At 38.1% G+C, this 16,516-nt stretch overlaps 3 protein-coding genes across 3 annotated transcripts; all 3 read left to right on the plus strand.

Moving 5' to 3' along the window:
• Positions 1 to 1,817: 1,817 nt before the first annotated feature.
• LOC106109998 (RNA polymerase II degradation factor 1-like) lies at positions 1,818 to 3,007 on the plus strand. The gene is made up of 2 exons (XM_013291671.1): positions 1,818 to 1,869; positions 2,216 to 3,007. The coding sequence occupies exons 1-2, from the start codon at positions 1,840 to 1,842 to the stop codon at positions 2,894 to 2,896; spliced, it is 711 nt and encodes a 236-aa protein (XP_013147125.1). The 5' UTR covers positions 1,818 to 1,839; the 3' UTR covers positions 2,897 to 3,007.
• Positions 3,008 to 3,775: 768 nt separating this feature from the next.
• On the plus strand, positions 3,776 to 9,403 carry LOC106109981 (sodium/potassium-transporting ATPase subunit beta-2-like). Its single transcript, XM_013291648.1, has 7 exons — positions 3,776 to 3,936; positions 7,467 to 7,607; positions 7,722 to 7,841; positions 7,968 to 8,161; positions 8,328 to 8,417; positions 8,553 to 8,736; positions 8,873 to 9,403. Exons 1-7 carry the CDS (start codon positions 3,804 to 3,806, stop codon positions 8,980 to 8,982), a joined length of 972 nt encoding a protein of 323 aa, XP_013147102.1. The 5' UTR covers positions 3,776 to 3,803; the 3' UTR covers positions 8,983 to 9,403.
• A 3,876-nt stretch (positions 9,404 to 13,279) lies between these two features.
• On the plus strand, positions 13,280 to 16,050 carry LOC106110003 (sodium/potassium-transporting ATPase subunit beta-2-like). The gene is made up of 7 exons (XM_013291676.1): positions 13,280 to 13,343; positions 14,547 to 14,597; positions 14,945 to 15,064; positions 15,134 to 15,312; positions 15,463 to 15,549; positions 15,649 to 15,877; positions 15,947 to 16,050. Exons 1-7 carry the CDS (start codon positions 13,280 to 13,282, stop codon positions 16,048 to 16,050), a joined length of 834 nt encoding a protein of 277 aa, XP_013147130.1.
• The last annotated feature ends 466 nt before the right edge of the window (positions 16,051 to 16,516 follow it).

Consider the following 16,516-nt stretch of genomic DNA (forward strand, 5'->3'; position numbering starts at 1 on the left):
AACATATGAATACGACTAGATCTAACTGTGTTTAGTCAAACTATAGCATAACATTGCGATTGTCGTTTGTTTTGCAGCTAAATCCAACTGTTTAGTTGAACAACTAAAAATCGAGTAGTGTGCACACCTCAATATAAGCTCATAGAAATCAAAGCGCGACTAAAAAGTTGTGCGATATTTCAGTCAAAAGTCTAATTAAAGAGGATTACTCCAGATTTTAATATTTTGCGAAGTACAAATTGATATAGGAAAGAAAAGTAAAACTTATAAGGAGAGTTCCTTAATGAAATTGGCCATCGATTCGATCGAATTGGTAAACATTGCTGAAGGAAACAAGATTACTTTTATTTGATTGGTACAGAATTAATTAGGACAATGTTTTGTACAAACGAAATATTTGTAATACACCACGTACTAGCTTTAGATAATTGAAATGAAAGAAATATTCTTAGTACTATTTTATATGCGAAAGTTTAGGTGGATGGATGTTTATTAGAGTTTGTAGCCTAAACGGCTGAACGGATCTCGATGAAATTTGCTATAGACTTAGATAGCCTGGAAGGACATATAGGCTACTCAATTTTGTTTTTTTTTTAATTCCACGCGGATGGAGTCATGGGCGAAAGCTAGTTTAATCCAAGAAAAGACTTAGAAAGAAGATGAATTGCGTGAAAGGTGACATGATCAAGAAAGGAGTGATGACAGATGACGTATGATAGTTATGTAGAGGACTAAATCCTGTTGCGCCCTACGGGAATAGGATAAGGAGGAAGGTAAAAAAAAGGTTAATCTTTAGATTAGTGATTGCATGTAATTTCGTCATAAGACCTTGCAATCAGCACTCCGTTAGTCACGCAAGCGAAAGAAATTAACAATTATCTTTTAAATCAAAAACTGCTTACGAATTGTGGCAGTGTACTTCCTGGAACGCATCGCAACGGGACCAAGTTAATAAATCGCGTATTGGAGATGGCCCTTGATAAGTTTTGCTGAAAAACGACGAAAACGAAACGCAGCGAGTGTTCGCGTCAATCAAACGGGGCTTGCACACCGCAAGCAGTAATGAAGCGATGTTTTAAGTTCATTGACTCCATAAATAAATCTGTTCTAAACTAAAATATAAAGGTACCAATTGTCTTCCTGCTACTTACGAAGGTTTTTTTATGCATAGTTCTATCATATATTTAAAGTTCCTATGTTTCATAGTTCTATGTTTCTATATTTTCTTCGATCTTCTAATTGAAGTCTTTTTAAGAAATTTTTATTACTCAATTAAAATATCTCTTATAGCTTCGCTTCGCGATCGCTTCTTGTGTATGCAGTGTCGGTGTGACGCGAGATGCAAGGCGCGAGTCGCGGCCTCCTCCATCATCGCTCGACCGTGAAATGTGCAGTGGACAGGGCTGCAACCTCATACTAAAATTATAACCATAGCTTCTTGATCCTTCATAAGTAGTTAAATTTTTCTACTTGTAATTCCGCAAAAAAAAAAAACAAAATAAGGAGGATTGATGAAAAATACATTGACGAGATGTTTATGAGGGTTTTAGGTTCCACATTAAAAATAACTTTCATACGCGGTAAAGCAGATCGTATTAAAAAAAATATTGTCAATTTATGTAATTATTCAAAAAAAATGCTACCCTAGCCTCGAATTGCTAAAAGCTTAAAGTGTTCTGTTGGCGTTTTTACTAGAATTGTTTCAATTTTAAATCATCGTTAAAACATTTTTTGGCAGCCCTGATTATTATGACATCTGAAAGAAGCTCGGTACGGTATATAAAGGTGTCCTTGAAGGGCTTTTCAACAATCGATCCAAGAGCTTTGCCTACGCACAACATGGAGGCTTACTACAGAATCGCCTTACTTGTAAGTACAAATATTACCAGAACTCTTAAAGCGCACGACTTTCACTAAACTGTTCCACAACGGTTGTGCGATTGTCGATTTCTTCGTAGCCCATACTACTGTTAAGTTGCACAATTGAAAATTGAGTAGTGTGTGCACCTTCGTATAAGCTTACCCGAATCAAAGCGCTACTAAACAGTTGTGCGATAGTTTAGTCTAAGGCGTACGTACGCTCTTATAAAACAGTAGTAACTTGGTAAGTATTTGAAAGAAAAGTTCTCACTAATGAAAAATATTTACCAACATAAAAAAAACTTAAATAACTAATTTTAGATGGAACAATCATGTTGTGTTTTTATCGTTACAGATCGCTTATTGCGCTGTATGTAGTGCTAGCATAACGACGAAAGAAGTAAGAACGGGGTCGTTGCTCTTCCCAGAGAAGATTATAGGTGGAGTGATAGAGATGGTGCACAGTCACAAGAGCAAACCGACCACGCAGGCCCCCTACACACAGCCCCCCACCTATCCCCAGCAGTACCCGCAGTACCAGCAATGGAACGGCCAGGGGAATTACCAAAACCCTGGCTACTCTCAGTACCAAGGACAGTATCAAGGCCAGACACAGTACTACGCACCACAAAACGGTTACCAAGGTTACCAAAATGGGGGCAGTTACTCTGGTCCTTCGAGCCAGACATATCCCACCAATCAGGGTTTCAGCAACACTCAAGGCCAGAATCAAAACCAATATCAGTCAAACTACCAACAGCCTACTGGGAATTATCAGCAAACCCAGCAGTTCCAGTCACAGCAAGGACAATACCAGGGTCAGCCTGGATACTACGGACAGAACGGTCAGTCAACGCAAGGTTCCCAAATATCTGGGCCGAGTGGAGTAGGTGGGCAAGGGTTCCAAGCTTCAGGAGGTAATCACGTGAGCGGCAGCAGTCCAGGACCCACGTGCGTGTGTCAGGCGTGGACAAAGCCGCAACACGATGAATTAAAAGACGATACCGCGCCGCAGAAGACGGAAAAAAATCAATGATCTAATGAATAAAGGATTGTTAGATCAGTATATTGTGCTTATTATGCCATATTTTATAATATTTATTGTAACTTAATTAATGATGTATTAAAAATCAATGGAATATTGAAACTTTTTATTTTCATTAAACCTAAGTTCTAAAAAATTACTGACTACTCGTATATGAGATGCAATAAAATTACAAAGAAAAACAGGATTTCTTCCTTTCTTGTCGGTTGCTGCAAATTGTTTCAACGTTTTGTTTGCTAATTTTAAATGGCAGATGTTTCTTTTCTTGCTAGTTATTTTAAAATGACAGGAAAATTCCTTGATAATAAGGGAATAGAAGACTTTTTTAGAAACTTAGATAAACCAAAAATCTCAATCACATTGTAAATGAATTGATTTTGATTTTTTATTTTATGCAATGCAATTTAACATGATGATATAGTTAGTTGTTATTTTCCAACTTAGACGTCTACAAAAAATGTTTTCCAATCTAATAATAAAATTTTCATAAAATCAATGCCTAGACTTAAATCAGGAACATTGACCAGACACTGCTTTACCAACGTATTTCAAAATTTGCCAAACAAGAAGGACCTTTCTTACCTTCAGATAGAGCTGTTAGACAGCAGCATATATTTTTGTAAACCATTAAGCATCCAGTTTGCTGTGACCTCCTTTGATAACATAACTCCGCTAGGAGCGCGCTGCGCAGGGGGTCTCGGGCGTTGGATTTCAGGAAGTAGGTCTGAAAGTTGCGCGCGCAGGCTTACGTAATCGTTACGTAAGGGGTGCGCGAGGGTTGCAGGGGGCTGCAGGGGGCTGCGGGGTGCGGCGGCGCGGTGCGGGCGGAGCGGACATCGCACGGGGGCTAAAGCGCTCACAATCGATTCCCATCCGCAGTCCGGCTCGGCGTTCGAACATGGCAGACAAGACGAAGGTTGCTGAACAATACTACGCCCCGCCGCCGGACCTAGGCAAATGGGAGGCCTTCAGGATCTTCCTGTGGAACTCGGAGACAGGGCAGTTCCTCGGCCGCACGGGATCCAGTTGGGGTAAGTCTCATTCATCCCTTAGTTGCACCGCGCCCTTTGCGGTTTTGGAGGGAAAATCGATGACAGACGACTGCAAGGAAATCGATAAGTCGCGTTCAATTTTTGTATTTGCCATTTCCATACAGACTTTCAAGTTTAAAATTCTCTTTTTAGCGGACCAATTACGTAACACTGAAGAGCAAAAATTCTAAGATTAATAATTTATTTCCAGACCAATAAATATTTTTAAATCAATAATCAATGTTTTTTATGTAAAAGTTTCTTGAATTACATAGGACTATATTAACATAGTCAGAGAATAAATGTTATCTAAATATGACGTCAAAAAGATAAGCAATTGAAAACAATTTTTTTCTCTTAATTTTGTTAGTAATAAAAGTTTTGTAAGTTCTAATTGATATGAATCTTTTGTTTCACATATTATTAACTTCATGTATATTTTCATTACAGAATCACTGGCACATAAGATCAGCCTAGGTTTCATAGATAAAAAAAAGCATAAATAATGTAAACAGTCAACAGCCTGAGATAGTGTTTAAGAAAGTTAAACCTTATTCTAAACCACGAAGGTCGAGAGTCGCGCAATTCGGTGTTCAATTTAATCCAGTATAGGCAACACAGAAGTCAGGTTTCAGCTCCGTCTTTGTTAGTTACGTAAGCGCAAAAGCGCCTTAAAAATCATATGACTTCAATGAATTATAATAATCTACAATTCTATGTTCATCAATATTTTTTAACTCTTTAAAAGGAATTCACCTAAAATCTTTTATTTTTTTACAAAATAATCGTTTTTTCTACTACGCTAAACAACTGATTATATAAAACAATAGGAAAGAATAGATTATCAACTACAATGCGTATGTACTAAACATTAACACATCAAATAGATTAATTTTAACTCACACAGAAAAGTTATACAACGGGCGTAATATATTCATGCAAAATTATCTAAAACCTTTCGGGATATTTCGCGCCTAATAACCTTTCCGCCATCTTGGATTCCGCGACGATTCAACAAATGTTCGAGGAATACTTTTGTCAAAACATCTGCACGCAATGTGATAAAAATTACCCAATCTATTTATGATTATAACGTAATAATTTGGCGGTTAATTATTGCAATATGGCAACACTGAGTGGCGAAGGGAGCAAGGCGCGGGGCGCGGGGCAGGGAGTCTGCGGAGGACGGGCCGCGCTGCGCGCGCCGCGTCCTTCCGCGATCGATCCAAGGACGTCCGCAAATGCTCCATATTTTCATATCCACTGTCTTACAAAGAAAATTAGCATTGAAGATGGTACTTCAGTTTGAGAAGATTAAAACAAAAAATAATCAAACGATTTTTGAAAGATGAAAGCAAACACAACTAACGAACCGATAGTTCATATTGATTATGGTTACAAATAGGAGTAGTAGGAGATAATTCCTTCTCTATTTCTACTAAATCTGCGTAAAAGTCCCCATCAGCATTGAAAATGTTAACTGACCGCGATAAGCCAGCATCCTGCGCTCAATGAAACAGCCGGCGCTCATTCGACGCTATCTCATTACAATGTGAATGTACTACAATTAAATAATAGTACAGTTCCATATAGGTATCAAAAATCCAACATAAAGCACGAACAACCTTCTCTAGGTTTTAACAGCGCCCTGGGCGAGATTATTACGGCACCCCCTTTATACCATGGCTTGGAAGAGGGGGTCATACGAATACGTGAAACTGTATACGCAGACCTGTAACGCTCTTTTCTATCTAGCGCCCAGGGAGGTCGCCCAACCACGCCCTATCCCAGCGTTGACCGGTACCACAACATTTATCGCTAATGCAGTTCGCTAAAATTTTATTAAGCGATAATCGCTTACTTTACTATCTAGCGTATCATACAACTTTACACCCTTTTACAATCTGTCCCATTTCACAAATCGTTATGCGTCATCGGATTTCCACTTCATTTATTTAGCGAGGGGGGTTTAAACTGAAGGGGGTACAACGCGCATGCCCGCCCAGTTCCCGGGGCTTGCAGCGCGCACTCGCCATGACCTATTCCATACCAGCCCCCAACCATTTCGTATGCACTTTAAAATGTAGCTGACCTCAATTTAGTTTGTACAATTTTATCATTGCCTCCATCTATTCGTTATTTGTTTTCAAACAATTTTGTAGGAATAATGACTTTTTAATGTCTTCGGAAATTTTACTTTTTCAGACTTAACTTTGTTTAATACTACTTTATATTACCATTTACTGTTTATTTTTAATATTCTCTTGTCGGTATACTCGTTCCAAAAATGGCGGTCACGACAAACGTGTCAGTTCGCGCGCCAACACTAATTACATAGATAATTAGTACGAAACTAGGGCGATAAAAATTGGCCTAGGTTATGTCACAATATTGTGCTAAAAGTATTTGATCTCTTAATAATTGACTACAACATACTTTTGCGTGTAACTTTAAGATTCCCTTTATCTACTTCGCATTCTTTTGTCGCTTTGTTTTATTTACTTTTGTAATTTATATTCGTATCGCTTTCCGTGTGTAAGAAGTTCTAGTTAATATGAATTGAACGAATGAAAATTGACACTTTTCAATCAAGCCAGTCTAGTTTAGAGCTCGTCCAATTTCTGCAACAATTAAAACGTAGTTGATTACAAATTTATGAGTCCTTCAGAGATTTGAAAAGTATTATGAGTATTTTACAAAATTATTATACTTCTATTACTATTATTAAAAACTGAACGTGATAAGAAAGTAAGACTGTCTTTTGTTTTTATAATTCATCAGCATAAACTACACCGCTAGAGTTAGGCCTAGAAAGAAATGGATGGATGGATGTAAAGGTGACATTATCAAGAAGGGAGTGATGACTGAGATGGGGGAAGACAGATTAACCTAAAGGTTAAAATCCCAACGACCTTATGGGAGTAGGATAAAATTGGGAATATGATGATTTCTTAAGCATAAATTAGGCGGTGACTCTTCGTTTTTAGAAATAGTTTAATAACATTATTTACTACTAAGTAACTTATCTATTACTGATTGAAAACGAGATCAAAGGTGCTGTATTAGATAATGAAACTAGATGTTGCAAATGTCCGCTACATTGATGCACAAAACGGGGTCAATTTTCGTCCAGCAGTTAGTTGGTAACTGACGCCACTTACGAGCAATTATTAAGACGACGGTCGTCTATTACTAACTACGGAATGTAAACAATTGTCCCAGTTAGATTTAAACTTTGTTTTTAGGATAACAAACATAAGAATAAATCAATCAAGTACTCCTTACTACATCTAAGAAGCAAAAGAGGTTGTAATTATTGGTATAAGTTGTCATAATAATATTACCTCAACTAAAGTAGGACATAATGTCAGTAGGCATTGTGTACATTTAGGTTGATCTGAGAACTTGTAAGGATGCAAGAAATATGTAAACACAGATAACTAATTACATTATTATAATTACTGTGTCTACAAATATACTTAAGACAGATTTGGAAGAACTACTATTAATTTTATATTATTTTTTCACAGCCAAGATCCTTCTGTTCTATCTCATCTTCTATGCTATCCTCGTGGGATTCTTCGCGGCCATGCTGGCCATCTTCTACCAGACTCTGGACTCAAAGATGCCCAAATGGCAGATGGATAGTTCGCTGATCGGCAGTAATCCTGGTAAACGCCAAACATCCTATAATCGAATTTAACTTAAAGTTTTTGACAGATATAAATGCTGATAAGTATCGTTAACTTATCTCTCGCTCTAGTGTTAATATGTTCGTTGTTCAGGTCTGGGCTTCAGACCGATGCCCGACTCAGCCAACGTGGAGAGCACGCTCATCTACTACAGGGCCAACGACAAGGGATCCGTGCTCAAGTGGGCCACCGTCATTGATCAGTTCCTTGACCGTAAGACAATACCACACTAACATTTTTCTACTACTCCACAAGAGTTCCACAGACAATTTTCTTTCTTCAATTTTTTTACGTTTCGGTATTCAAATATCCAATAGTACTAACAAATATGTATAACAGAGTACCGCAAGAAGGGCAGTGGTGGCGGCGAGGCGTCTGGGGCGGAGAATCGCGTGCCCTGCACTCCCTTGACCGGTCCCCTTGGTGAAAGGCAGGTGTGCGACGTGCCCGTCGACAAGTTCAACCCCTGCACCTCCACCAACCAGTACAACTTCGAACAGGCCGGACCCTGCGTCTTTCTCAAGCTCAACAAGGTAGTATTACTTAACCGATTCGAAAATACCTTTTTTATCAACTCTTCAATATTGTTCACAGTTTGAAATAAGATGTTAATCCAAATAGAACTATTTCTCTTACAAACTATGTCTTTCGAACTGTGAAGGACCAATGGAAACTAACATTGTGTTGATTCTGTTTCAGATCTTCAACTGGACCCCTCAACCCTACAATACTACTGAGGATCTTCCCACGAACATGCCAGAGGACCTCAAGCATCACATCAAGACCATGGTGAGCATTAAAACCAATTACGTTAAAGCAAGATTATTGAATGACAAACATTTAAGAGCTTTACGAGCACTCAAAAAAAAAACGATTAGAATGTTAAATTTGTTCTTTTTATTGAATTTAATTTATGTTACGTAGGAAGGGAAACCGGACGCCAACATGGTGTGGGTGTCGTGCCAGGGCGAGAACCCCGCGGACGTAGAGAACATCGGACCCATTCAGTACATCCCTGGCCGGGGCTTCCCCGCCTACTACTATCCTTTCACCAACAAGGAGGGCTATCTCAGCCCCCTTGTCGCTGTGCTGTTCGAAAAGCCCAGGAGTAAGTACTATTGTTAGCTAAACGTATGGGGTGTTTTGGATTTCGATGGCCAACTGACAGCATCAGTATCCGTAAAAGGTGTCAAAAATCATCCATTTGCTTTAAGAAGTGTTAATAAAAACATGTTGGTTTACAGCCGGCGTCCTGATCAACATCGAGTGCAAGGCGTGGGCCAAGAACATCTTCTACGATCGGTACGAGCGGCGCGGCTCCGTGCACTTCGAGCTGATGGTGGACCGCTCCTAAGCGACCTGGTTAGAGCCAGGGCCGGGCTCCGCCGCGCGACCGTCAGTTGGCGCCGAGGCGTCCGACCGCTCCACACGACTGCCACTACCTGCCGCCCGCCAATTGACCGTCGCCTCGTGTAGCCGCTTTCATTTTTAACTTTGTCACAAATAAATAGTCAAGTTTAGGTATGGAACGCTAAAAGCGATTGGCCGCCAAGCCAGAAGCCGCAGGATGCCAAGCCATGTTCGGACACGCCCGGCGCCGGCTGCCAAGCGCCGTTAGCAATAGAGCCACATAGTCGGCGGTTTATTTATATTCGTTTTAGAATAGCCAGAGGGCGCCACTGATTTCAAGTTTCGTTTACACGCTTAAAGTTTTAAACTATTAAATAATGTTTATTATGTAATGTTTTCTGGACGGAGAGTCAATAAATATGCAATAGTTGGTTCCAATTTAGCTTTCCCGTGTGTTTTATTTACCTTCACCTAAGTAGTTAGGCATTCCTCTTCCTTTTTATTCCTGACTAGCTGTTGCTCGTGACTTCGCCCGCTCGATATTTAAACATAACAAAGATATAGCCTATGATACTCTCTGATAACGTATCCTTTTAATGGTGAAGTAATTTTTGAAGTCGTATCTGTAATCATACTAAAATACAAATATTTTTTCTTTATATAACATTTGAATCTCTGTACAGATTTTAAATATTGAATAATAAATCCTTTACTTATGAAAGAATATCCAATTATTGGTTCAATACAATCCAAAAAATAGAAATGAAAGTTTCAGGGCTTTTGTCATGTAAAGAACTTACATGTTGTCAAGTGTCGGAATTGCAGCTTAAACAGACCGAAATCCAATTGCTTTGACTATCACACTCAGAATTGTTAAATGATTACTAACACTATCAGTTTCCTTAGTGCAGATATCTCATTATTATTTCTCTGTGCATCCTGTTTCTGCAAATTGGGTTAAATTGTAATTGTCACAGTTCTATGATGAATTTAGTTACTTCGGAACCCAGAATATAAACGAGCGTTCAATCTCGGTTCCGAAATTTCACCATTTCGACATTTAGAAGAACATTGTTCAATTCACTAACTTAAAACTGTTGGCAAAGTTGATTTTGCGTGTGAATTTTCAGTGTGGATCACCAAAAGTACAAATGATATTGGTTACTATTATTGTCGCCAGAGGCGCTGAGAACTTAGCGTAGTCAAGCGTCCGTAGAGGAGCTTGGGATATCCGCTTTTATCATGACTACGTAGTGCCTACTACGTAGCGGATCTATAAGCCTTTATATAAAGATTTCACATAGAAAATTTTTCATTGTTATCTTCTTGCTTTTGAAAATGGAATAAAACAGAATAAATCACTTAAACGCATTTTATTTAATTAAACTTACTGGATGAACGTTTTTTGTGGACTATAGTTAATTCCTTGAGTTACGTTTTCTCTTTACATTATTGCGCGTAAACAACATGCTTAGCATTGTAATTAAGAGTTTTCAGTGGCTGTCACTAGATGGCGTTTAACGAACAGCTGTTATGATTATTAAATCGGTATTTTCCAATTTCCTTTAAAGAAAATCCTTTTTATAGTTCAAAATTATATTAATTTAAGAAAATAACACAGCATTTCTCAAAACTAATAATAATTAAATAAATTTTAATAAGCTACTTTTTTTTTATGCCGTTGCGAATTATGGTTCATATACGATCTAGGTATTAGGGGTCGCAGTTGCACCTCTTCATATCCCCCTTTTTCGATGCAAATGAACATTACTATTATTGACCAGAATTAATTTACTTCTAGTAAGGAAGTCACGAGCAACATCTAGTCAATAATTTCTTGAATAAAATTATTTATATGACATTCTTAGTGCTTTAAATTTTACTAAAACAAATAAGATATATACGAATACGTATTGTATTTCGCATTTTATCATAATAAATGTAAAAGTATGAAATATGAAAACCATCCCCCATTAGCAGCAAATTCGCCAGAACCGGCGCCGCGCAGTCGGCTCTCACAGCCTCGACCTATATAGCGTACGAAGAACTTGTAAAAACATGAACAGATTCAGTAAACAAATTGAATAATCAAGCAATTACCTGGAGTCTTCATATATTGTGCACGAAATCAAACGCAATTGGAAACGATATTTGAAGTCTCAAAGAAGATGAATGAAAATAAATTGTCAATAGAAAATTGTATCGAGAAATTACATGATTGTATTCATAACATTAAGGACATAGTAACGAAAGAAGTATCTGTAACTAACGAGAATGTATGTATAAGTGAGAAGTAATTTCTCTAGATAATAATATTTACGAAACCCTGCCTATCCTTTAAATTCATAGTGTGTATGAAGCTACACACGTTTAGTTTTATCTAAACACGGTCTGTTGAAATAAATCTAACAAAACTGTAAGATATAACTATTTAGTCCTCAGTTTTGCCTACACAAAATTAGCGTTTTGCGAAATTAAATGAATGTACGGCCCAATTTTAGTTCCTTTTCCTTTCCACTCTTTTCTTAACGGGGAAAATATGGGAAGACAAAGTGGATTGGACGGTGGAGATGCACAGGAAGGGGAACATGCTGTTTATGTGCATCTCCTCTTCTTTCGATTAAGGGTATACAACGCAACTGCAACTACGTATATCTATGGGGAGCGGTTGCTTTACCATTTCTGCGAATTCAGGTGTACGTTAGCCACTGCAATAATATAAAAAAAATAAAAATAATTAAGATTTAGTTCAATAGTAAAGTTTACGTATGAGTAAATACAGTAATCGTTACAAACACAATGGAAGAAACTCACAAACAATGGGACGGCGACAGACAGTCTGAGACATTACGCTCACTTAGACCGGAATAAGGTCATGGGATAGTGCACTAAATATGTACTTCAGATTATTAGCTATTGCATTTAGAAAGATCATTAAGTATAGTACAAGAGCTGAGTGTTTTTGCTAATATTTTAAACATAAAACATTTTGAATTGCTAAAACTAATGAGAACAAGCAATGATGTAAAGAAATAATCTTAAGAGTAGTTTACAATTACTTTTCATGTAATCTTTATGAAGTTTTGTTAATATTTTTAAAGCTTCGAATCTTCTCACTTCGTATGCCATTGTCTCTCAACACTGGCGTTGTCCATTACGTAACAATGGTAACATCCCCTGTTTTATGTCGCACCATGCTTGAAACGTACAGTGTAGTACAGTAGGACCATTTAAATAATTTTATTTTTAGAACATTTGTTAAAAATGAGAGCAAATATTACGTTATTGAAATTTGTTGATTTGTTGTTAAGCTTCAGGGGCGTCTCTAATGAGGAAGTTGCTCTCCCCTTAAAGAGCGTGCGCACACCTTTGACAAAACTGTCGCACAACTGTTTAGTCGTGCTCTGATTCCTATGAGCTGATATGGAATTGCGCACACAACTCGATTATTAGTTGTGCAACTAAACAGTTGAATTTCCTCCGAAACAATCGACAATCGTTGTTCCCATAAAGGGATAGTGTATAAAAATATTATTATTGGGAATGATACAGCTGTGTTACGTAGACTATGGTTGGTGAAATGTTAGCATAGTATCTGCAAGGCGCCAAGGCGGCGACGTCACAGGCGCCAGTTCGTCGTCTGCGGAACCTCCATTGATTATAGTATGTTTATTTACTTAACCGTATTTAACACATTTTACAATTTATAGATAAGTGTTGGATAGTTAATGTAGAGAAGCGCATAAAGCTATTTTAATAACAAAAATGTATATGAATCCAGGAATTCCCAATGAACGACCAAACAGCATGATTGAAACAAGTTATTATCTGTGTTTTATTTTATAAAAACATACAGACGAATTGAGTACCTCTTTCTTTTGGGAAGTCGGTCAAAAATAACGGCAGCGACAATAACTATATGTTTTTAAACAAAGGATTTACCAAAACCATAAGCGATTTATTGCGAAATTATGGATACAGTCATTAAAAAAAATCTGTTATTTTCTTTAAAAATATTTCACATTTCTAATCTAACTTTATTTATTAAACAATATATTAGTAAGTAAATTAAATAACTTCGATAACTAAATGAGATACGCTAGTGTTTTAAGCAAAGGAAAAATAAATCCATACAAAGTCTTCAATGTACGTCGTTTCTGATTTTACGATGCCTTGTGATCCCGTTCTCTGTCGGGAGAGCGGGGCGGACGCGGCAGTCGCCGGCGGCACTTCAGCGCGGCACCAGGGAACCGGGATTCGGGATTTGAAATCCACAGAGAAGAGAATTTAGCTACACCAAAATGGGTTTCGAAAAGAGAACCATAAAAATCTTAGTGTGCGTTGCTGCATTGTTGTTGGTGATAGGTAAGATGTTTTCAGATTTACATAAGTTTTAAAAACTTTATGATTTTTTCAGTTTTTTTTAATTGCTTTTGTTTTGATTTGATCTTTGTATTAAAACAATTTAGAAGTGTAATTTGTTATCAAAATTAGAATCAGTTGTTCAAAAAAAAATTAACACCCACGTAAATATTTTTTTTTTCTACGTACTAATATCAGAACATCGTGTGAATGGCTTTTTTTTACAATTTCTTTATATACAAAAGTAATATTTGGTGTTTAGTAACTTTTACTATCTTAAACTCGCCATTCCATTAACTTAAAGAAACTTTAACCAAACAGTACTTGCTACGGCGTAGCATCAACACAAAGCTACACAGTAACTACATTACCTTAACTTTCTCGTAGCCTTTTGTAAATAAAACCGTTTAATTTAAAAAGTAATTTAAATTAAAAACGTCATTTCAAAATTGTAATATTTTTCTATCGCGTGTACCACATTTTTCTAGATTTTTATTGTTCAACTGAAGAGTTGAATGGTCTGCAAAACAATCGACAACCGCACAATTGTGCGATTGTATAGTCGATGGTGTGCGCCCGCTCTAAAGAGTGAATGACCTCTATTCCAATGAATACCCGCTGAAATCCTTATCACGTATTGTATCCTGGTACTTATAAAACTAGGATATAGTTGCGAGCTAATAACGCACTATCCAACAGTCAAACAAGTCCGTTGTTCTCGTTAATCCTCGCTTTTATTGGATCTGGCGGACTTTCCGCGGCACAGCAATGTGCTAGGATATTAATGGGCTAATGCACTTACTATGTCCGACGTTCACGGAAAATATTGTACTGCAAAGAGCTTTTATACAGATTAAAAAATAAAAGGAATTCGTAATCTAAATTACATTGGAATCCTTACACAGTTTACTTGTGTAAATGCGAGCCGGAAGTGAACCCTATTTTATACGACCCTGGCGAACCATTTGACAGCTAGGATTTGCAGTACAAATCTTATCTAATGCGTGGTTCACACCCGGCCAGTACAGTTGGCTTTTAACTGGAATGTCATCAGGCATAATGTAAACACTAACTGGCGCCAATGAACCGGGCACAAAGCGCACCTAATTCTACGTTCAATTTTCGAGCCTACACGCTTCGCTTCGCTTCGGTTCCAATTTTCTTTTAGTGTACTACAGGTCTTTAATGATGTAATTAATTTCGCAGGAGCAATAATCGGCTTGGTGTTTGGTCTTATTTTGCCGTTCCGATACGTTGGTAAGTTATCACCTAGCAATAGAAAAGCGGCGAGAATAAAAAGCAAAAGTTAATTAAAAATACTTTACGTTCACAAGGGAATTTATGTGCTTGATATATTAAACGACCTATTGGGTGAATTCGTGTCATTCTCAAAACCGATTTACGACACAAGAGATATAAAAATCTAACATTATCCGAAAACCATTACCTCGCAGGCATCTTCCGAACACAACCATTTTACTCTCCCCTTTCTTTTTATTACCAAAAAAGCTAACTAGGTATTGCTTAAAATTTCGTAGTTTGTTATCAAGGGTCAAATAGCTTTCAATGACTCGATCTCTTCTAATAATGTTGTTTATGAGCAGAGTTGGAGGTATGGCCTCGATCAGACGAGTACAACCGCGAGCAACCTCTCATTCAATTCCGCGTCAACGACCCCGGTAGCTGGCACCCCTGGTACAACCGCATCAATGATTTCCTCCGTGGTAAGCAACTGTGGAATGATTTCAATGTGAAACATCGATACAAAAGGTTTTAATATTTACTTTGTGCAGCGTATGAAACTAACGTGCCTGAGGAGCCACCACGCGCTCCATGCTCGACGTTGCGCCACGATCAGCGCGTGCCCAGCCCTAATTGCGAGCGCGCGCTTTCCGTCTGGGCGCCCTGCATCGCTGACAACTTCTACGGTTACCGCGATGGCACGCCCTGCGTCTTCCTCAGACTGTCGCATGTAAGTGTACTCAATTCTTATTCACTTTACCACAGACGAAACATCTTTCGATTACATTGCGATACTGTAATAAAAGAGGAAAGCATAAGATGAAATCTGTTTATAAAAATTTTCGCATTTCGAAATTGTAATGTCTCATTATGTCCTCAGATCCACTACTGGGTGCCGGAGCCGTACAACGTGTCGCTGCCGCTAGCCCTGCCTCCTGACATGCCCAACAACATTAAGCAGATCATGGTTAGTGAACATTCATATCTAAGTAACAAAATATCAGCACAAATAGTGCAGTAGTCCACATCAAGTGAATCTTCAATGCTAGATTTTCTTTCTTTGTAGATGCAACGCCCTGCTCATGTGTACGGTGACTATGTTTGGGTCTCGTGCGGTGGCGAGTTCAGCTCGGATCAGGAGAACATTGGGCCGCTGCAGTACATCCCTGCGGGCCTGCCACCCGGCTTCCCCACCTCGCGCCTGCATACCGCCGACCGCATACCACATTCCGCTCGAGCACAACCTGACCCTTTGCCCGGACCTCTCATCGCGCTTCTCTTTGAGAACCCACGACGTAATCATTTTAACTATTACTTCATCTATTTTATAATTTAGGATATAAAACCATCTTTATTTCATTCAGGTGGTGTTCTGATCAACGTGGAGTGCAGGATATGGACCCGCGATATTCTGTACGACCGCTCACGCCACATCGGCCGCGCACGCTTTGAGATATACGTCGAATAAAAATACATTTTTAAGTGTTCTAATACTATTTATTAAGTAGATATATGTTTTGTGATTACTACTCACTCTGCCAGTCAAATGCCATTGCATTTATTAAGCACTACTGTCCAACTGTAATGGACAAGTGTGAACCTAGCGTCAAGAAATTGACAAAAGGCGATATTTTTTGGTCTTATCTTGTTTTACGCTTAACATCTATGGATCTTATCATCTACGGATCATGACATAAACAGTGTTTTCTATAGCATAAGATCCTTTGCTTGGATAGGAATAAGTGTTGAATCTACAATTTTATGATCGAGAAGTGTAGTTATACTTTCTATTGACCGGAAACTCTATGGTTTTTAGAGGTTATAAATGTTCAAATCTACTACACCTTGATTACTTTCGTGACGAAAAATGACTTCCGGTGTTATTTTTTAATGTCATGGTGAAACTTATGAAATATTGTTGTGTCAAATAATTG

The sequence above is a fragment of the Papilio polytes genome, unplaced genomic scaffold (assembly GCF_000836215.1).
Source record: "Papilio polytes unplaced genomic scaffold, Ppol_1.0 DF820956.1, whole genome shotgun sequence".
NCBI classification, from domain to species: domain Eukaryota; kingdom Metazoa; phylum Arthropoda; class Insecta; order Lepidoptera; family Papilionidae; genus Papilio; species Papilio polytes.